Source organism: Pteropus medius, unplaced genomic scaffold, assembly GCF_902729225.1.
Source record: "Pteropus medius unplaced genomic scaffold, Ma_sr-lr_union100, whole genome shotgun sequence".
Lineage (NCBI taxonomy): Eukaryota > Metazoa > Chordata > Mammalia > Chiroptera > Pteropodidae > Pteropus > Pteropus medius.
In genome coordinates, this window is record NW_024346667.1 from 10339394 (window position 1) to 10362854 (window position 23461).

The 23461-nt window shown below is 35.7% G+C and overlaps 1 protein-coding gene across 12 annotated transcripts in view; it reads left to right on the forward strand.

Annotated features, from left to right (window-relative positions):
• Positions 1–23461, forward strand: part of SLC10A7 (solute carrier family 10 member 7) — a 198981-nt gene that overhangs the window by 5284 nt on the left and 170236 nt on the right. For 8 of the 12 annotated variants that reach the window (XR_005655669.1, XM_039876011.1, XM_039876009.1 and 5 more), the window contains exons 3-4: positions 5614–5750; positions 10469–10544. Coding sequence is in view for 11 of the 12 variants with exons in the window: in XM_039876011.1 (XP_039731945.1) it covers positions 5614–5750; positions 10469–10544 (213 nt within the window). In the remaining variant the exon portion in view is untranslated. Of the gene's footprint in view, positions 1–5613; positions 5751–10468; positions 10545–10768; positions 10791–11349; positions 11512–17561; positions 20687–23461 lie in introns of those variants that run through there. The other 4 variants (XM_039876014.1, XM_039876017.1, XM_039876018.1 and 1 more) reach the window with 4 other exon arrangements.

Here is a 23461-nt window from a genome sequence, read left to right on the forward strand (position 1 = left end):
CATTTAAGCTGTTGATGTTTAGATCGTTTCCATAACTGTGGATCATCTTTTGTTCCCAGGACTCACGCTGCTCAAAGTATATTCTTTGTTAGTATATCTATTAATAGATTTTTTTAAGAGAAATATTGGTATTTTTCATACTAAGTCAAAATCTATCATGAAGACATACAGGTAATGTTATTTACTAATCCAAATGTCACTGAACATGGGATTCCTTGTAATTAAAGAAATCCAGACATTTTTACATTTGAGATAAGAATGAATAGAATTTATGATTTCCTTTTGACTTATAATGGAAGAAAAAAGAGCAGAAAATCCCCATTTGCTTTTGAAGAAATTACATAGAGTTTTAAAAGTTGTCATTCATTCTAAAATGCTTATTCTTATACAGATAGGGATATCTTACTATATAAGAAAGATTTTTTTTTTTTTTGGAAATGGTTTTAAAATTTAAAATTCTATTTCTGCATCCTATCTTGCCTTTATTTAAAGTTTCTTTCTTTTAAATGTGCTTTGAAAGAAGACTAAATTTAGTTACCTTCTTTTTTTATCATCATGGAAAAAATATGGTTTTACTAAATTTATGTATTTTGTAGTTATCAGGTTGGTATAAATCTTTTTATTGAGGGCATTTCCGTATAGATGGGATTCATGGGTAGTGTCTGTGACAGATAAATTGTGTCTCAAGAATTCTAAATATTCTTGCTGATTATTGGTCTTCTGAAAATAACTGTCATGGATAGGAATTCCTAAATATGTCAAATTCCAGTTTTTAGAAATTATATTGATATGAAAGGGCTATGATTAGTGCTTAGAGGGCACAGTCTTTTCCCATCAACACCAGAGTTCTGTTGGTTCTCAAAGGTGAGATACAATGGTAGACAAAGATACTTGCTACTCCTGTGGTGCTGGTCTGATCATCCTTGAAGGTCTTCCTGCTGGCCTTGGCTAATGCTCTTGGTGGAGCAGCTGCCTTACTCAAGTCCTCTACTTGGGGTGTTGCTCTAACTACATCCCCTGGTGGCTGCTTAATGGCTATAGCTGTTACTTATGCCATGGGAAATCTGGCAAGAGAATTGATTCTCTCCTTAGCTTCTTAATGCTATTCTGTAAAGCAGCCAACTTCATAGGATGCAGGAGCTGAAGAAGGAATGTCACAGCTATCAGCATTTCTCTAAGGACTGAATTCTTCCTTAAGCACCTAGGAAAACCTTCAGAGTCATCCAACTAATTTGGATCTAATGGTGAAATGCCTTGATTCTGTGCTTTCTTACAGTATCTAAGTAGCCATCACAGCAATTTTCTCCATGAAAGGCCCTTTTGAAACTAATACATTAAGTCATTTTCAAGATCCATTTAACTTAAGATGCCCTAGATTGCATCATTGTGTAATGTTAAACTATCTCTAAGCCCTGCTAATTTCCTGGGCAACTGAACAGTTGTAAATTAGAAGGTAGCAATCTTGTTTTTATTTGTTTTCTAGTTAATAATCTTAAATTAATTTCAGCTGGGACTACCGTTTTCATATCCTGTTAGGTCCTAGCGCATTTTTGCACACAGGAGACAGTAAATTATTATTGACTTGAGTTTATTTGAGCATTTACAGTGGTTCCATTTGAGTTTGATTCATATTGACATTTCATGTACTATTACCCATATATTGATGTAATTATAAAATACATTGATGTGTATTCTAAAATTTGTTTTGCTCACTTATTGAAATTATAAATAACTTAAAACTTCATGCTAAAAAGATTTAGTGCTAAATCTTCTAAATACCTGTTGAAATGGTTTCTGAAATTTTGTTGTACTAAAGTGAAATAAGATCATCTTTGATATATATTTTGTATTTAGCTAACTTCAAACATACAGTTTCAAAGGATTTGTCACTTAACACACCATTTAAACAAACATCTATCAAGTGGCTATGATGACATGGCACTGTGCTCAGGACCCCAAAGGGTCCTGAGTAGAGCAGAATATACAGGTTTTTCCTTATTTTTCTAAACAGATTACTTTTTAAAATCCTGTTTGCTTAGAAGTAAATATAGTAAATTCTAAACTCAGGTCTCATGCTACTTGTTTCCAGCACAGAGCTATGAAGCTGACTCTCAGAAACTGAATCAAATAAAGGCCAAATGAGGGTTAGAAGGGAAATTGGTATGTGATGAAAATATTTCTAGATCCCAGTCAGAGCCCCTAATTTTAAACAATTCTTGATACTTTCAGTGAGACTCTGGTATAATCAGTATGTGGAGTATCTCCTTAAGTTTTTTTGAATTTGACTTGTATTACAAGTTGAATAAACAAAATGTCATGCAGGATCAATTTTTCAATTATTCATGATAGCATTTCTTTCAGTATGTGGCCCTAAATTCTACATTTACTTATAGAAGAATACTATTTTGGATTTCCTCGTGTTACTTGCTTTTTCTTTTCCAGTGTTACCTTATTTTCTTATTAAGGTTATATGAAGAAGATCTTATATAACACTGGGTTTTTGTGACAGTCTTGAGTATCTTTCTTAGAAACACTTCATGTCTATTATTTCCCTGTTGTTAAGAGGCCCCTTATAACCCAGAGCAGCAGGCTCTCATGATTCATTTCACCGGGTTCTTTACTGTTCCATTATTTTGATGTAATATCAATTGTTTCTAATTGTCATTCGTTAGGTCAGCTGGTATTCTCTAACTACATTTTATTTTTTATAACTTTTTATGATTACAAAAGTGATATTTCCTCACTGAAGAAAGATTAGAAAGAATAAAAATAACTATTAACATCTGTGTGTGTTTTAGTCTTTTTTTCTAAATATATTTTTTACATATAGAAAATCTATTTTTTAAATTGTATATATGTAACTGTATATATATACGTACTTGCATATGTATATACGTATATATACACATGTATAATCTTATTTTTCTGTGACATTGTATAATAATAATTTTTCATATAATTTAATATTTTTATTTAATTTGTCTTTATGTACATTTAAAATAAGATAATTTACATTTTGTTTACTTTTATGAACATAAATCAAAAGGTACAAAAGTATGTATGATGAGAAGTGTTCTTTTTACCCCTCTGCCAGATAACTAGTTCTCTTCTGTGGAGACAACCAATGCTAACAGTTTTTGTGTACCTTTCCTGAGGTATTCTATGGAAAACATAAATATCCTCCTTTTAAACTAAGATATTTTATACTGTTTACCACCTTACCTTATTTTACTCAAAAAATATATCTTGGGGATTATTTCATATCAACACATAAAGAATTATCTGTTTCTTTTTGTATGCTGAAAAATATTCCATTTTGTGAATGTGTCATGATGTATTTTCCTAGTCCTCTATTGAAGGACATTTAGGTAATTTATAAGGTTTTGCTATTAGAAACAAGATGCAAAGAATAACCTAAAAATATGCCATTTTTCACAGTTGGGAGCGTATGTGAAGGGTTAATTCCTAGAAGTGGAATTGCTAGGTCAAATGATACCTGTAGTTTAAGTTGTGATAGATATTCCAAGTCCTTGGAATGGCGGCCAGTGCTAAATAAATATTTATTGAATGAAGAAATGAGTTGCATGTTGCTGTCCATAGGTTATGCCAATTTACAGTCTTATTGGTTAAGGAGGAAGAGACCCTGTACTCCTACATCCTTGTCGACAGTTTTAACATGGTTTTTAATAGCTCTTAACACGGTTTCATCTTATGTTTGTTTAGTTAGTCTCTCATCTTTGGATGTTTAAGTCATTTCCAGATTTGACCGTAATAGGTAATGCTGTGAGGATCAATTCCTTGTATGAATGCTTGTAATCATTTTTTATATCCTTAGGATAAATGCCTAAGCATAAAATTTTGGGATCCATGAATATAAATTTTATGATAGCCCTTGATCTATATTCCCAAATTACTTTTCAGAAAAGTTTATACTGTTTTATATATCTAAGATATATATGTAAATGCCTTAATTATGATATTCTGGCTAACCATTTTATTATAATTTTTAAAAATAAAAAACACTGATATTTATTGGTATTTATTGAATGCCTCTAAGTATACCTGAGTGAGATTTGGTTTCAAGACTGCTAAGAGTTCTTGGAACTGCTGATATTCACGTTTTTTGAAGTGAAACTTCCAATTCAGGATAAGAATGGCTCCTTTTCTCTTAGCTCTGATCCATGGACCTAGAAGGCCTCTGGTCTGCTCAGTGTTCCTAATTGCCCTCCATTAGACCCAGATTGCCAGAAGTTCCTTAGATGTCATCAAGAACGCTTTCTGACCAAACTGGAACTGCTGTGTGTCTTCACACAGGGAGATAAAAACAGTGAGAGCCAATGAGACAGATCTCAGAAAGTGGTGATCAGTGAATGAATCCGAGTTAACCTACTGTTTATTAAACTATAAACTATGCCTAACGTCTCGAGGCTGAGGATCTCTTGAATGTCTTCCTAACACTACAGTGCTATGCTTCTAACCAGTGAATCTCTGACATCTTTGAATATGCTTTAATGACTGCCTGAATGTTTTATATAAATTGTCTACTACTTTCTGTATTTGTTTTATTTTCACTGAGTGAGCACATAAGTCAAAGAAATTCAAATGCAGATGCTTGTTAGTACATAGTTAAACCCCAAAGTCTAGCTTAGAATCTTTTTTTAAGCTGTGAGACTCATAATGTGTGTCTGGTTTATCATGTTTCACGGGAATTATTTCCCTCTCGCGGCAGCAGTATGGCACAGGGGAAGAAGCAGGCGTGGATTTAATGGGTTTGATTCTGATCTTCACTGTATAGTAGCTCTCAGTCTCAATTTCCTCATCTGTAAAATACGGATAATAATATCTACCTAATGGGGTTGTCATGAGGATTAAACGAGATAACATAAATAAAGTAGCAAGTTCAGAGCATAGCAGATAGCTGATATCTAGTAAATGTTAACAAAGAAATCTAGTGAGTAGATTTTGGGGAAAAAGCCATTGTGAATTATAGAATGTTGGGGAAAACAGTTTAAAAAATTGTGATTTGTGTGTAGATTCAGTAACATCTTGCCAAACTGAGGCCTCACTAGTTTTGGTGAATTATCATATTTAATTAAAATGTGATAGGTCCTGCTAAAATTTTTAAACAAAATTATTTTTTATGTAATTAAACATACCTGTTTGTTTATAGTGTCAATAAACCTCAAATCTATTCTGGTGTAAAGGTAGTTAGCTTAGTCTTGGTCCAGAATTTTACAAATCTGAACTGTTGTTGTGTATTGTGTATTCAAAAGAAATTAGAATAGTTTAGAAATTTTATATAAAAATCATAATCTTCATGAATAACTTCATAATCTTCCTCAATAACTTTAATTAAAGTCTGTCTCATGCATATGCTTATAGTAAAAAAATTGTAAAATAACTTCAACTTGATGGATTATAACTAAATTTATTATGGTGATCATTTTGCAATATATAAAAATATCGCATCATGTTATATAGCTGAAACTCATACAGTGTTCTATGTCGATTGTATCTCAATTTAAAAAACTAATTCCTGTGATGTTATGCTAGTAGCAGTCTCTCTTCAGAAATAGTTTTCTTACTTTTGTTATTCCATGTCCATTTTTGCAGGAGCTGACCAGTGCTTTGGTGCATGTAAGACTGCATCTTTTCATTCAGATCTTTACACTTGCATTCTTCCCAGCAACAATATGGCTTTTTCTTCAGCTTTTATCAATCACACCCATCAATGAATGGCTTTTAAAAGGGTATGTTTAAATATTTTGAAGGTTCTACTTTTGATGGGGTATCTCTAGTAACATTATTGTTTCTGTGGCAACTATTTACAAAAGAGCTTGTGTTATATCTTACAAGGAAATCAAAACACTTAACATTATTATTATCTTTTAAAATGATAATGTTTTTATGAAGGTGGTTCATTCAAGAATTTTATAACAGAATATTAAAATATACCCATATGCTTGATCTTAAGATTCAAGAATTTAAAAGATTTATGTCGGGAGATAAATGGAAGGGATTGGAGGATGTAAGATCTGTATGCATGTGTGTAATGTAGGCTGTCAATTGGGTACTTCAATTTTTGCAGTTTTTCTTACCAAATGTATACAAGTAATAATAGCTGAGTATAATACATGCTTTTAAAAATGTGTAGGAAATAAAAAACTATATATATAGTTTTTCACTTTTTCACTTGTTCTGTTTTGAGTTCGATAGGATAATTGAATTAACAACAGATATATTTTTTGTTAGTCTTTTTTTCCCATAAAAAGTGTTGCCATGTTTATTAAGAGGATTTAATGATTTTTAAAGATCATTTGAATTAGTCTAAAACTAACCACATTTTAGCATCATGGAAGATAGCTAAAACACTTAAAGCCCAAAGACTGCATTCTGACCCTGTCCCTAACTTGCTATGTGACTTTGAGGAAAGGCATTTAATAATTTTGAACCTCAGTATCCCAGTCCATAAAATGAGGATAATCACACTTTTACTGCCTGCTTAATAACAATGTTGGGGATATCAACTGAGGTCACTTATTAATTCACTCACTTAAGTCATTTATTTAGCTCCTACTATGTACCAGGGATTATTATAGGTTTTAGAAAAATAACAGTGAGCAAAATTGGCCAAGAGCCAGTTTTGTGTGTGATTGTCAATAAACAAGTAATAGATGATCAAGATAGAGATAAGTGATATGAAGTAAACAATATGATATGGTTGAAGGTGGTCGGGTGCACAGGCTGGTGATTAATTTAGACTGCAGAGTTCTGGGGCGGGGGCAGAATGTTCTAGGCAATGGAAACAGAATGTTCAAGGGCTCCAAGGCAGGAACAAGCCTGATGTGTTCTAGACTCAGGAAAGCAACCATGATGTCCAGAGCTCAGTGACAGACAGGATGAATAATATGACTTGGAGGTGGAAATGTAGCCAGGTCCTTCAGAGCCCTGTAGGCTGTGGTAAAGCATTCAGATTTTATTCTGAGTGTTACAGGAAACTACTGGAGGGATTTAAAGGAGAAAGTGGTATTGTCCAATTTATATTTACAAATGATTCTCATGGCTACTGTGTGGAGAATAGATACTAGAAAGGCCTGAGAGAAAGCCAGGGGACCAGCTTGGAGGCTAGTATGGTGTAGCAGTGCAGTAGGGAGAAATGGATGTGTGATGGGTATATTTTTAAATTAGAGCTCTCAGAACCAATGGGTGGATAGGATATGGAAGGAATCAAGGATGACTTTTGGATTGGGGGCATGAGCCATTGGGTAATTGGTGGCATCATTTACTTAGCCAGAGAAAAATAAGTTAGGATGAGAGGGGAAAATCAAGAGTGCTGTTTTGGCCAAATTGAGTTTGAGAGAATGAACATAAAATTTTACTAAAAAGCATAAAAAGCCACAAATATAATGACATCATTTTAGAGCAACAATGTATGATGCGTATTATGAACCAATAATTACCAAGTATCTGCCATGTATAGAGCACTCAAGAAATAGGAAAGTGTTAACTTATTTTGCTTCTATTCAAGGAACTTCCAATTTAGCAGGATATGTAAGACATATATATAAAATAGTAACCAAGCAAAATGGGGCAGCATATGATTTGTCAGATTAATGATGTAATAAATTAAAGGGTAAGAGTTTCAGCAAGGATTGTGTACTCCTAAAGTAGAGAATTAAAATATGAGGCATTAGTGGGAGAAAAGATAAAAAGTCTCCAGAAGGCCGGAACTACTGGGCTCAGGAGTTTGAGTTTGAATCTATCAGTGACAGAGAGTTCTTAAATGTGCCGAACAAGAGAACATGCTAAAAAGTGGTCGTTAAGGAAGAGTGGTCTGATTGTACTGGGTGTATAGGAAGAGTAGAGCAGGGCCTGCAGTCTCAGTATGCTAAGGAAAACAAGCATATAATTCTCTGCTCAGGATATTAAACCTCAGGAGTACAAACTTAGCCTAACTCGCTTAGGGAAAGCTCTCTTAGCTCACTTTTTCTCCTTTCCCCTCCCCAACATGAGAATACACACTTAGTATGTTAACCTGAGAGAGCTGCAGCCTCCTGTCAGGATCCATGTGAAGTCATTGGAAATAAATATATTTTGAGCACACACTCCTTACCTGGCACAGAGACCATTCAGTGGCATTTCGAAATGTCTAGACTTGGGCGAAAAGAGTTTGAAGGGGACAATGGCGACAGTCATTGGAAAGAGTGGAAAGTTGATTATGGTGATTGATTGATTGATTGATTGGTAAGAAGTGAATGCTGACACATATAACTCCAAAGTTTCAAACTGAATCATTAGGGAAAAACTGTCCCACTGACAGCAAAAGGTAAATTGAGAGGCAACTTGATTTTTAAGAACACATATAAATTCAACATTAGACATGTTTAGTTTGAGGTAGGAGTTATAGGCAGCTACAAACTTAGGAATGGATTTTAGGGCTAGAAATGTAAATTTGAAACTATTCTTACAGATTCAGATATGAAAATAATATTGACACAAACACAGGAGAGACAACAAAAAATTAGAATGGGCAGGTTTAAAAGACAAATCAAATTGATGAGATACTATGGTAACCAAAAGAATAGAGTGCTTTGGGAAGCAACAAGGTAAAGAGAATGAATATGAGAAAAAGGATGTTGGATTTGGTGATTAGGAGATCACTGGTTATTTTTAAGGTTCCTACTTTTACTAGTACAAGGGGCATAACTCAGATGGCAGGGGAATAAAGAGAGAATGGCCTTGGGGTCGTGGAGGTGGAGTGCTCTTTAAAGGTCAACAGTGAGCCACAGTGAAAAAAGTAGGATTATATTTTGAGGAGGCAAACTCAACTAATTTTGAGGTTCATTATCTACATTTATGTTTTCAGTCTTCTGCCTCCTTGAAGGTAGGAATGATGTCTCGTGCTTTTCTTTACACCCTTGTGTAGTTTCCTACCTATAGAAAGCATATGTATTCCATGAATAGTTTAGGGATTTTTCTTTTTAAGGTAGGGAGAGATCTGCTTCTTTGTAAATAGATGGGAAGAGGCCAGAAGAAAGGGAAAGAATGAAAAAGCCAGAAAAATTGGCCCTGAGAGGCCCTTTCCCTAGTAGTATTGGTCGAAGAGGAGGGAGAGCGAAAGCAGAGAGGCTGGAGGAGTAGTAAGGATAAGTCTCTGACCCTGGATTCCAGAATAAAAGTTTAACCCTAGACAGTTGACTCTGTGAGTTTGGGCAAGTTGTTTAACTTCTTTCTTAACTTCAGTTTTCAGTAAAATGAGAATAATAATAGTATTTATCTTAAATAGTTGTGAGGAATAAATGAGTAAAGTGCCTAGACTAGTACCTACTACAAATAGTAAATGCTCAGTAAGTATTTGTGATGATGATAGTGATGATAAGGAAGGCTCAGAGATTGGAAATTCATAATTGGATAGACTGATATTATTTGGGAAAATAGTCCTTAAAGGGAGATCACATTGAATTGATTTGAACTAGAAATTCCATAAAAAGGTGTTTTCTTATGTTTTCTATCCAAATGAATTTATTTTTTCTTATTTCAGAGCTAATGTAAATTCATAGCATAAAGTTTAGATAATACATTATTACAAAAGTGAATAAAAATTATTGTAATCTTGAATTCAAAATATTAGTCAGATACTCTGTGCCCTCTATTCTGTTTGAATTTTTCACTTTAGTCAGGCCAGCTCCTTACTATCCCCAGAATGTATATTCTGTATGAAAGCTGAGTAAGTTTTTTTAACTTTAGTGCTTAGGTTTACTCCATTTTGTACTTAGATGTAGCTCCATTTACTTGTTATCCAATGTATTTTCTGTCCTAAACTAAGAGAATAGACTTTTTGTTATAATTTGGGTAATAAAAGCCAAATTTAGAATAGACAGTAGAATTTACTCCAGAATCTGAATCCAAAAAGTATATGATTGTATCATGGCTGTTTCTACAATGATATTACAACATGAAAATGTCTTTCATGAGAAGAAAGTTTGACAATTGTTATTTTATAGAAGGGAATCAGCAAATGTAAGCTTGTGTTTTGTTACATATTTTCGAACCTTGGAAGTGGTTTTAAAATTTTACTTTTGCCAAAAGACTCTACAAAATAGGTAAGGAAGACATACATGAAAATAACTTAAGACTGTATACACTTACAAAGTGATTGACCATTTTGCTTATCTTTCATGACTACACTTACTATAACTTGACTGTTTTAAAAATTATATAATAAGAGCTTAAGTAATTTTTAAAAATCACCGAAGCTTGTGAATGGAATGAGAGCTTTCTCGTGCATTTGCAGTGTCCTCTAAGCCATGTGGCGTCATGCAGAATTGTCTAAACTCAACAGAGCATGCACATAATTGCTCTCCTCTTTTCATTTACTCAGCTCTGCAAATTTTAGAATGAACATAGTGAAAACTATTTACAACTGAAAAAACCTACTATTTATAACTTCATTTTTTTCCTTTTTCAGTTTGCAGACTGTAGGTTGCATGCCTCCCCCTGTGTCTTCTGCAGTGATTTTAACCAAGGCAGTCGGTGGAAATGAGGTGAGTCATAGGGCTGACTTTATTTAGACCTGCGTGGGGGCTCTGCTTTTATTTTCTATTCTATTTTATGACGAAGACACATAACCATAGCAGCTTTTGAAAGAAGTGGGTGCATTCATATGTTAGGATGATGCTAAAATTAATGATAATGAGTGGAATTTAGGATTTCTAAGAGAAGAGTGAGGGAAGTGTTTGAAATAGAGATGGTGATTTTTCTACTTCAGTGAGAAATTAGGAGACAGAGGACAAGGAATCCAAGGAAAGGACTTTCCATCCAAGACTCAACCTGAGGACACCTGCTATGACCGTTCTTTAGTTCTTAAAAAATTTGTAACAAAATAAATTCGTGGAGAATGGGCTGGTATAAGTTTAATGGCGAGTGAAAATGATTTTACAAAGGTGAAATGAGGACATGTTTCTAAAATAAGTTCAAAGAAATTATCCCGCTGCTTGGGGACTAGAACAAAAGAAGAGTCCATGTCAGGAGCTACTTAGAGGTGGTTCTTCTAGGTCGAAAGACCCTCTGTCTTCATACTGAGGGACTTTGCTTTGTAGCAGCATATTCCTCCTTTTCCACTTATATCCATCATTCAGGAAAGAATGCTATCGAGAGAGGGAAGATGTTAGGGGTTCCCACTTCAATTCATTCTGAGGATTTTGCTTTCTCAGCATCTGTTTTCATTTTCATCTACTTTATTCCAAAAATATTTCTTGATCGCCTACTATATTCTAGTCTTTTGAAGTATTATCGATATACCATAAACTGCAAACATTGAAACAATTTAATGTTTTGACCTACATCTAGACCTCTGAAACCGTCTCCACAGTCAGGAGAGTGAGCACACCCAGCCCTCTGACGAGTTTCCTGTGCGGCTCGGTCCCTCCCTCCCGGCCTCCCTCGCACCCTCTTCCCCACGCAACCACTGACCTGTTTCCTGTTGCTATAGATTAGTTTGCGTTTTCCAGAGTTTTGTATAATGAAATCGTACAGTGTGTACTCTTTTTTTTCTTTTGTCTTTTTTTACTCAGCATAATTGTTTTGAAATTCAACAAAATCGTGTGTATTCATTCCTTTTTAATCGCTGACCAGTATTACTTTGTGTGGATATACCACAGTTTGTTCCATTCACTTGTTAATGGATGTTTGGGCAGTTTCTCCTTTACAGCTATGAACGTTTGCATACAAACGTTTGTATGCAAGGCATCTTAACACAACAAAAACACAAACTCTTGATCTTGACCCATATGGCTGACATTACCAGTGTTTACCAATCTCCAGTTCTCCTCCCCTTTAGGGCACATGCATGAAAACACATGGTACAGCCACATGACTATGGTACAGCCACATGACTTGTTCTGGAATGTGAGCAGAAGTGCCATGTATCACTTTCAACCTGGACAGTGAAAAGCCCATTTATGCTTCTCCAATCCCTCTCTTCCCCTGCTATGGCAACTGAAACTGTTATGTTCCACCTAGATGGTGAACCTCTAAGGCACGAGTCCCCAGTGATGGCACAGACCTTCTCACTGACCCACGTGGGACATGTACCATGAGCAAGAAATTGTCACTACGTTTAGCCACTGATATTTTGGCATTTTTAGTCATCGGAGCATAGTCCCACCTGCTCAGACTGATAACCTCAAACCTGCTCTCACATAACACTCTTCTCCATAACAGCAACTCTGTCCTTTCAGCTGCTCAGTCAAAAATCTTGAAGTCATTCTTGACCCCTCCCTTTCTCTCACACCCCACATCTAATTCATGTGCCTTCAAAATACATATTCTGCAACCACATTTTACTGCCTCCATCCATCCTGCTCTTCAAAAGACACTGGTAAGAGATTAAAAAACAAGCCATACACAAGGAGGAAATATTTATAAAGCATATATCCAATGAAAGACTTGTATCTAGAACATATAAAATTCTCAAATCTCATCAACAGGAAAACAAAATATCCAACTTAAAAAAAAAGCAAAAGCTTTAATAGACGTTTCACCAAAAAAGACATGGACAGCAAATAAGCACATGGAAAGATAATAATGCTCACCATTACTAGTCACTGGGACATGCAAATTAAATTAAAGCCACAACGAAATACCACTACACACATAATAGAATGGGTAAAATTAAAAAGACTGACAATACCAAGCACTGATGAGCTGTGGAACACGGCAACTTTCATATGCTGCTGCTTGAAATGTAAAACGGTAAAACCACTTTAGAAAATACTTTGGCAACTTCTTAAAAAGTTAAACATATACCTATAGTAAAAAGAAGAGTACTTATGTATTGATAGAGATGGTCCACTTTAGAAGCTATTTAAAGATGATTTATAATTATTTATCAGTGATGCTTCCCTTGGTTGAAAGGTGCTAAAATATACACCTACTAGATGATCCAGCCATTGCACTCCTATGTATTCCCGAGAAAGTGCTGGAGTCATTTATTCGGTCAAGTGGGGTGAATGGTATTGGGTTGTATGAGCTTCAGCAGGAGCCTAGACTGTTTATTTATAATAACAGGAAGGAAGGCAGAGTACGTGGATATAGAACCATGTAGATGGGTAGAGGGGGTGCACTTGAGAGTTCTCTTCTGATGGCTTTTATTTTTTCTCAGCAGCTGACAGTCATGATGGGATGGGTGCTATGAATATTTGAAATGAGAGGAGAAAATGTGCAATTGTCATCTAGATGAGGAGAGTGAACTAACTGGAGGGTATGGCAGCAATGCCAAGCAGCACTAAGGACCGGCTGAGATTTAGCCATGCATTTAAGGTGGAGCCAGTCGTCATGGTTGTGTGTTTTGTCTTAGCCACTTTTAGCTTCTTGGTGTAGGAATGGAATTGGCAGTTTGCTGGATTTACCTGGTGTTTCATTATGCCCAGTAATTCCTTCAGTTGACATATAATTAGTGAGACAGGAGTTATGTGAGTCTTGGGCTAGTGCCTGCTATGATTTCCTATTGCCTTGAAAGAATTTGGGGAAGGGCCCCTTTCGGAACACCTGGTACAGGTGCTAGTTGGGTTCTAGGCGTCATTTATCTTTCTAATGTGATTCCCTTGAGAGCTTTAAGACTGAAAAATCTTTCTGTCTGCAAATGACTTTTGGCAGAAGTTCAAAGTTCACTCATTTTTTTTGACATTAACATATAGCATTAGAAAGTATTTACATGTTTATTCCCCAGTAGATATTTAAATTATTTACATTAATGTTGCCTGTTAATGTTGAATTACAGACATTTCCTTTGTTTTCTAATATAATTGATCTAGTTCTTTAAATGTTTACATTGTGCAGCTTCATGACTATGAAGTATTAGGGAGTAAGATACAATATTTCATAAATATTGAAAATTGAACTTCAGAAATGAAGCTTGTAAAATTCAGTTTGGTCATATCTTCTGTTATGAAATGAATAGACTATTTTATATTTACATGAGATTATGGAAGAAAATCTGCAAGTAAAAATGTTAGATAATTTTAAGATTAATGCTTTTCTAAAATAACATTATAAACTAACTAAATATAGGCTTTTGTTGAAGTAAATGTAAGGGAAGGTAAATCTTTTGTATAATATGTTGGAAAAAATCTGATCTGCAGATGGAAAGTGAATTGATTGGTGCGTATAAATGAAAAAGTTCAAAAGCTGAGTCCAGTGTCAGGTGCCACTGGGCGAAAGTTTTGATTCTCCTTCTCTGTGATTCTGTTCTGTCTGACACCCAGCGGCTTTGCACTCACGTGGATTTCAGCACATTTCCGCGTCACACTGTCCTTTCAAACTGTGCTCTGCAGTATTTGTAACACGTAAGAAAACTTTTTCCTTCCATGTCTTATTATTAAACTTCTTTACATTTAGCTTATGCTCTTGTATATTTATATATCCATCTTTAATGTATACACACACATTTAGTGTATGCTTTCCTGTATTAAAGAACACGTGCTCTTCTGTAGCATGTTTGTATTTAATGATTTGGGGGCTGAATGCAGATACAATAGTATCATTTAAAATGATTCTCTTTATTTTGCAAAGTTGTTATATAATGTAGGAAGAATTTTTTTCTGTTACTTACCTTTTAATTTACATGATTTTTCTCTAAAACTATTGGTTTCAAAAGGTTTTATCATGGACTGAAAGTTATCATATCCCTTAAATTCACAGCTTTTACTTTGACGAGAAATAGCCTTATTACTTTTTGTAAAAAAAAAAACAATTTCTGCTCTTATAATTTAGGTCATTTTTGTAGCAGATGAGCCAACTAGAATTTATAATGATTTTTAACAGCAGAAGGAACTCAATGTATGTGCATAATAATACGTATACACTGGACTGCTGGCATATCCTTTAGGTATTAAAATGAGACTGTGTAGGGTGTAGCTGACTGACAGTCTTATTTTGTGGCTTTTAAATTTTAAACTGCTTTTATTTAAATATTGGAAACACGGTTAGGTTCTTTTGTGTGTGTGTGTGTGTGATTGTTATTTATTCATTCCAGTATTTTAAATGCAGCTTTTCAAGTGTGTGTTGACAGGGTCTGATTGATGGTGGTGGTGGGGGTGTGTGTGTGTGTGTGTGTGTGTGTGTGTGCGCGTGAATGTAGTTTTAGTTCCTTTTTTAAATAATAGAAAAAGTAATAAAACTTGGCGAACCCTAATTTTATTTCCAAATGTAAGAAAGAAGATAGATCAAAATATTTTCTATTTTATTCTAACATAGGAAATATAGGATAAACACTTACTCTTTGATTAAAACTCTTTGCATTGGTTTGGTTTAAATTTCTCTTGCAAATGTAAAAAATATAATGTTTTCCCAAAAACCTTACAAAGATTTTAAACCTTATGGGACTTGCTAAGGTAATTGCTGTATTTAAATTCAATTAACTTCTTCCTTGTAGTAACTACCACAGGAATTCCTTTTATAAAAGAAGGTTCTTTTTTAAGAAACTGGAAAATTATTTTTCTGAGTTTAGAGAGAAAGTTATGTCGTTTTCATGCTGTTGTTATAGAGACATTTCATATCTCTATCACTTCAGCTGATATTTAACGAAAAAGTAAGAATGTTAGGGTTTGGGAAAAGATGCACTGTCTTATTTAACCTCAGTATTTCTTTTTTTGCAAGCTTACATAGGGAAGGATTCAGCTAAAAGTCATTGCCTAAAAATGTGAAGTTAATATTAATTCTTGAGTAAAGTTAGAAAGCTATATAACTTTGTAAAATTTTGTGAGTCTGGGCATGAAACCAGGTAGGAGAAAAATATAATTAAGGATTTCTTCTGCCTTCAAATATCTGAAAGAAAAAAGAAAAAGAAAATAAAGGCATTAAAAATTGTAACAGATAAAAGTCAAGGCAAGTTTAAAAGTTGTTTTCAGTCAGATCTGAGTAGTATTTTATGCTAAACTATATTATCTATGTTTAAAGCCGAGCCCAGTAATTTGAACCATGAAAATAAGGCACTTTCACCACTAATCACAGTGTATTGATTGCAGGCCTGTTATTACGTTGGTTTGTTTATCTTTTTTCTTTCTCAAAGTGAATTCCATAGATCACCCACGCTAGCATTACTTGGGGTGATTAGGGAAAAAAAAATCCGTATCTCTACCAACCTGTTGAATTAGAATATGTGATGGATGGGCTTCAGGATTTTCCTTTTTAAAATTAAGAAATATCAGATCTACGAAAGGTAAAACTCACACATATATACACATAGTTTAAAGCATAATAATAAACACCACTGTGCCCACCATCCAGCTTTAAAATTAGAGTGTAATATTCAACTAGTAGTTCAACGTCTACTTTATGTAGACGCTATTTTCTGCTAGCGGGAATAGAAAGGGTAACACGATTTGGTGCCTGCCTTCAGGAAGCCCACATTCAGTGTGACATTACACTATCAAAATCTCTATTTCATGTTACAAACCTCACAAAAATAAGCAAAACAGAGTGGAATAGCTTTGTATTGACCCATATCATCAAATTATTATTTTCTTTTTTTTGCATGGAAAAAATCAAAATGCACCCCAAGTGAGTTCAGCCCCACCAGCTGTGTGGGACAAGCCAGAACTTCAGTTTAAGGATCTGCGCTGTGTTCGCTTCTTGTAGGCATAAGGCTGTGCTCTCTTCTAGTCTGGGGATAAGACAATGTGCTTCTTTTAATGTGAACATATTTAGCTGGCATTTTGATTATATTTTAGTTAGCAGGTTGAAGGATTTTAGAACCCTTTGATAGTAGTGTAGAATTCCAGCTACATTTTAAAGAAAAACTTTTGATTTCAGATATGGTAGAAAAGTAACAAATTAAAAGTGTGTGTGTGTGTGTGTGTGTGTGTGTTTAATTTCATCAATGGGGTTAGTGTCCAAATTTCTTCAAAGACAATTTAAGAATGTCTCCTGTGCAAAGAAAATTATTACATGTGGTGAACTCTGTAAGTCATAGACGAAGGTCATGGCTCTCTGAGTGTATTTAAAAGAGGGTTCCTGTCTGCTTGGAAAGCAAATGAAGCACTCATTACTAACTTTAAAGATATTGCTATGAGGATTTTTGCTACAGGTGAAAGATCAAGACCATCACAGTCCAAACGGAGACCAAAGTTCAATTTCTGGCTTATGGGGAGGGTGAGGGCGGGGGCCTGAAACATTTCAGGGTTATTTTGCATTATCAGTGGGGAGTTGATCTTGCTAATCCAATGCATGAAGATAAAAGTCATTGAAACATTTATAAAGGCATTTGGAGTAGATCTGATGAGCAGAGAGAGAACTGGAAGTGAGATGGAAATCCCATCTGTCAGTCACTTGTCTCAGCCTCAGGAATCACTTAGCCTTTCTGTGCCTTACCTTTCTCTTCTGCTAAATGGGGTGGGTTACTGCTTTTGCTTGCAGTGGAAGTTTAGTGGCATCTTGGAGGAATCGTCTGTGTGAAAAAGGCTGGCAGCATTGAGCCCTCTGGCAAGCTGGCAGAGGTACACTTTTTACCATCCAGCCTCCAGTGCTGTCTGGGAAATGACAAGTTTCTTTTTCATTGACAGATGAAAGAGCGAAAGTAAGAGCAGCAGCAGCAGCAGCAAGACAGTCCATGTCCCTACTCTTCCATACCTACCTTTTAACTTCAGTATCATCTTTTGGATTGGATTAGCATTCTCAGGATAACTAGAAAGAGTTGACTGTGTTTGTTTTAAACTGCTATAAAACTTGCATGAAACATACTTAGATTTCCCAAGACTTTTGTATATTATTTCGAATTCTCTCATTTAGCCTCTTAATGCCTCTCAGATTGTCTTTCATTTCTATCTCTTTAACCAAAAGAGTCTTCTTAGTGGTTGGCAGGGATTTCTGTTCAGCTAATCCAGTGGCTGATTCTCAGTTCTCATCCTCCATGACCTAATTGCAGCCTTTGACACTGTGGTTACCCGCCTCCAAAGTCCTGTTGCTTCCCTGACCCTTTCCTCTCCTAGTTTTCTTCCTCCATCTCTCATCACTCCTTTTCTTCCTGTCTAATTCCTCTCCCATCTCAATGCGAGTGTCTTCTAAGGTCTTGATCTTCAAACACCTGGTTTAGTATTGCTGAATTCCTGTTTCTGAGTCCTTTTTCTCTCTATAGTTGAAGTCATTTGACCCCTACCTCGGGGTCCAGCTCTGCCTCAGACATAAGGACCAGTCCTGATTTTGGGCGAGAAGTGTTTAAACAACACCCACTTAACATGCTGTGGCACGAGATCACCACTCTTACTGCCAGGCCAGCTGACCCTTAGCAAGGATACACCTGCCAAGGAATCAGAGCAGGTGCTCCATGTCTGCTTTGACCAGTACTCACTTGGTGGTCTGAGTGGTCACCAGGTTGGTCCTGGACCACTGAGCCTTGGTTTTGTCTTCCTCGGGACAATGGTATTTGCGTCCTTATTTCACAAGATTGCTCACAGGGATCTCATGCAATCTCATGCAGAAGTCCTGTAAATTGTGCGAGAACATATCAAGCAAGCATCAGCATCCTCATCATTGCCGAGGTTTGCCACTGATGGAATCACCTGGTTTTCTGAGTCATCATCACTGCTTTCTCAAGAATTTGATCTTCTGAGTTCACTCACTCACTCTCTTTATTCGTTTACCTGGAAATATATGTTGAGCACTTGCTATAGCTTGCTATGGATAGTTCCTTCATAGAATTTTCAGTTTAGTAAAAATATAAAACATAAACAGTAAATTATATAAGGTAGTTGGTGTCTAAATTTACAAGATGGTGGCTTTTTAAATAAATATAATAAATTGGCGAATCTCAGTTTATTGGTTTGTGTTAGAGGTCCTCAATATCTTTGTACAGAAATTTCAGATAACCAAGATTACTCCTTCTGGAAGCTAAAGGGCAAATTAGTAATGGAAAGATTGCTTTGGGGATTTCGAACCAGATAAAGGATTTTCAGGATGTTTCCTCTAAACTGTGAAGACTGGGAAACCACTCCAGTTCTATCCCACAAAAAATTAAATAAAAACAAACCACAAAAGCAGGTACCATTGAACAGTTCTCCATAGATATTGAAATTTTGTTATTGTCTAATTCCCTTTTAATATCAGATGTCTGCATATATTATGACTCATCTAAAACAGATTTCGATAATTCAATTTAGTTCAATTAGTTACATTTTAAATATTAGACTTTTTTTTAGAGAGGCACTCTGGGTCTTTTAGTGATTTTGAAGAAACATGAGTCTAAATAACACACATAACTTTTCTCTTAATCTTATGTAACTGATGTTCATATTTGTATCTTATTATAGAGAATTTGATTATTTTTATGTTTATTTCCAAATTCTGGGCATGTACTTATTTTAGGTCTGGTGGCTTATCTGTGTATTGACTACAGGCCGGTTACACATGTATTTGTTTGTATTTACAAAATTGTTACTATTGAAAACAGAAGACTTATTCACAGTAATTTACTATACCATAGAGTTATAGAAATATCAGTAAGTTAAATCTGAGAATACTTGGCTTTTAAAACTTTACTTGCTTTATGAAGACATCAGGCTGTGTCTTCGAAGTATCCAATGAGAACACCTGCTTGGTGCAATAAGATTTTTCAAGCAGATTATTCATGCCCAAGGATACTTGGATCTAAAATAACGGTCTGAATATATGGAGTGGGACTGAGCTGCATTCTAATCAAGTGCCAAGATATTGGACTTGAAGGGCCTTCTAAATGAGTGCTTTGCATTTTTTTTAAAACACAACCCACAGATAGAAACTGAAAAGTTTCCAAAGTACAGTTACTCTTTGCGTAATTCACTCTCTCCTCTCCTGTCTTCCCTTCTCCCCTTCTCACTCCACCTTGCCCTCCTTTCTCCTTTTCTTCCCTTCCTTTTTCTTCTCTCTCTTTCATTTTGGAACAACAATAACACAAATGCCAATCAGCATTCCCTAAATTGATTTTGTGAACTATAGGTTGAAAAACACTACCCTACCCTGTAGTGGAAATCACCATCCATAGTCCCCCTTGAGTCAGCTCCTCTGATCTTCTGGACAAACTCTTGGTCTCTGGTCTGTTCTCAGGGGGATTCCTGGCATCCTGTTACTTGGAGACGATTCCTTTGGTCTTGGCTCTCAGAGCACTTTGAGAACTTTGTGTTCCTGATAACTTCTTTTGTTGCTTGTGGTCAGCTCACTTGGCCAGTCTGCTCCTATAATGGCGACCCCCTCATCCCTCAGTATCGACTGGTTGAAGTCCTGCCCATTAGTCAAGGCCCAGCTCAAACATCATTTTCCTCTCGAGAAGCCTTTGCAGATGCCTGGTCAGAATCAACCTTTTCTTCCTTCCACAATAGAATACTTTTTTGGTACCTCTGTTGTGACACTCACCCTTAACCAGGTATTTTTGTACGTATTTGGCCCTCCAGTCAATTTTTGAATTTTCTTTGCAGGAACTGCTTTTCTTTGTATCTCTTTAATGCAATGCAAGAGTATCCGTAATAAAAATGGCAGAGAATTTGGGAAACTAGAGGATGACTCCAGTTTTTTCAGTTGTATAATGATCCCAACAGAGTTAAGAACAGTGATTAAGTCACTTACATTGCAGTAATTTCCATAACTGTACGTCCTCAATCTCTCTTTCAAGGATCTTTTCGTAATTTACTGTGCCAGAATAAAGTGGGATAGAATTGAACAATGTTCTGTCTGAATTAGACATATTTTCTCATTGATGCAAGTACATTGTAGATCCTGTTAAGAGAGATTATTGTGGGAAATATATGGAGTTTATGCTCTATAGTGTTTCTCATTTAATGATCCTTCAGATATGCACTCAGAGACAGTGTTATTACAAAGCTTCCATCTAATTACGATTACATTGAGTTTACACCGGTTTGAAAATGGTATACTTTCCCAAACAGGCATACCATGACAGTTTAATTCTGGAAAATAGTCTGAGAAGTTACCTATGTGACATAAAGCATATTTATATATTTATACATATGTCGACGTAAGAAACATCCAAACCTGTAGAGAATTTTATGAGTTTATTTGAGCCAAACTGACAATTGCCAGGAAACAAAGTCTCAATGGATTGAGAAAAACGCTCCAGAGAATGGCAATTTTGCAGCTTATTTTATACTTTAGAATAAAAGGAGGAGACAAAGAGGGATACATAAAATCCATTGGTGGTAGATTAAGGGGGAGGGAAAAAGCAAAGCAGAGAAATCTTTGAGATTAGATAAAAAGACAAAATAGAGAAACACATACTTCTTTTCCATTGTTGGGCACAGGAGCGTTAATAACACTTAAAGCACACAGATATGGTACCTGGGGAGCCAGATAAACGAGAGGTTGTTGGCCTTGTGCTCTGGTGCCTGTGGTTGTGCAGTGATGGGCTGGGCAAGATTACGCTGACATTTCAAAGGTATGTTATCTTAGATGTAAAAGGACAATAGCCTCGCTTATGGTGAAGGTGGACATTTGTCAAGGAAGCTACAGCCCTAAGACGTGACTACCCTCCGTGACTCACTTTTAGTTAGGAATTTCTATGTTCAGACCATTGTATGTGGTTACCTTCGGCCTCTGCATTTGTAAGGCCCACCATGCAGGCCTCCCCTGAATTTGTCAGGTTTAATATGTGGCCCTTTTTCATCCACATATACTAATCTTTTTTAAAGTGCATAGTGAGTTAGCTCATGAAAAATGCTCTCGACTTTTGTGGCCTTCCCTTCTCAGGGACAGTGGGGACCGATATGCCTTAACTCTCACTTACATTTACATTAAATCCTTGTAGGCCATCATAAATACTCTTTGCATTTGTGCATGGAGTCGTTAGCATGCATTTATTCTTTTCCTTCTCCAAAGTTTGATATTTCTAGTTTCTCGACAGTTTTAGTTTCCAACTGTTCTGCTGTTTAAGTTTGCAAACTTGCTCTTAAAGGTGGCTTACATAGTCACATTTTCATATGAAAAATGAAAGTTGGCATTAAAATTAAAACAGGATGTTCCATGCTCAAGTAGTCTATAAAGAGAGACGTAAATTCTGTTGGTTTGATATTATCTTTTTGTAGATAGCCAAAAATAAAATTTTTGTTGGAGGAATTATGTGGCTCTTTAAAGTTTTGTAAATTTTCCAATTGCATTTGAAATACTTCTGAGGTTAAAAAAAAAAAGAGCTTATTTAAGAAACAGTTTGCCTGTGGTTGATGAAGTTTTACAACCTTAGGCCCAATTCATTATAGATTGATTATCGATAGAGAAAGAGAAAAGAAGTTAATTGAGTCAGAAGCTTGTTTGCTAAATAAAAGAGCCTTTTACCTGTTGGGAGAAGCCAAACCTCAGGTTTTACAAAGCTTCTTAGAAATGTGAAGAAATGCTAGCATTTTTCTGTACTTTCCTAGTTTCTGACCTAGAAGGGAAAAAAGGGCACAGCAGGACGATGGAATGACTCAGAACTGCAACAATTCACAATTCTGGGAAGTACTCTTCACTTCGTGGACAATTCCTCTCCCCTAAGTGGATTTAGCTAACTGCTAACCCACACAGTACGAGATGACTGTGATCACACAGTATGTGCTTGCCATCAAAATAATAAGAATAGCAAGTGCTTTTATAGAGCATGATCTGTGTCAGTCTTTATCCTCAGTGCCTTACGTATATTAATTCCTTTAATCTTTATAACAGCATTTTGAGATAGGTATAATTATTATCCTCATTTTATAGATGAGAAAACTGACACAAATAGAGATTAGGAAACTAGTTCAGGGTTATATAGCAAAGAAGAGGAAGGACTGGCATGTAACACCAGGCACTCTGCTGTCAACGCCTGTGCTCCCAGCCTGCCCTCAACACTGCAGGTAGGACAGGTGATGCTAAAACTCTCCACCTACACGTGGCTTAGTGCCCAAACTACCTAGATGAGAAAAATAAAGGTTGACCTAGGAACAGATCAAAAAGGCAGTAGTTAGGTTACAATGGTCCCTAAGAAGTTGTGCAGGTACTGATTGTTCTGTTTGACTGCAGGCCTCACTTCGGAGGCTTCGCCGTCTTGCACCAGGGCCCTGTGGTATTCACTCCGTCAAGGCACCCGTCACACACAGCATTGTAAATGCCCACGTGTCTCAGGCTTTCGTTAGCGGCAGGGAGTATCTCTCTTATTCACAGTTGTATCCTCTGTGTCTAGTGAGTATTTGGCATCTATTGGGACACAGTAAATATATTTGAATACATTAATATTTTTGAAGGAATTTATTTAAATCTGGCCCTATCAGTGTCTCGATTTAAATATGTTCATTAAGGCAGTAAGTAATTCGTATCCAGTTTTACTTTTCCCATGTTAAATAAACTTTTATAGAAAAATCGTAAAATTTTATAGAAAAATTAAGATACATACTTTGCTGTCTCTAGTAATATTTTTACTTCTCTCGATTATTCACAACTCTTCTGCTTTGTCTAAGCATCAGCAGCC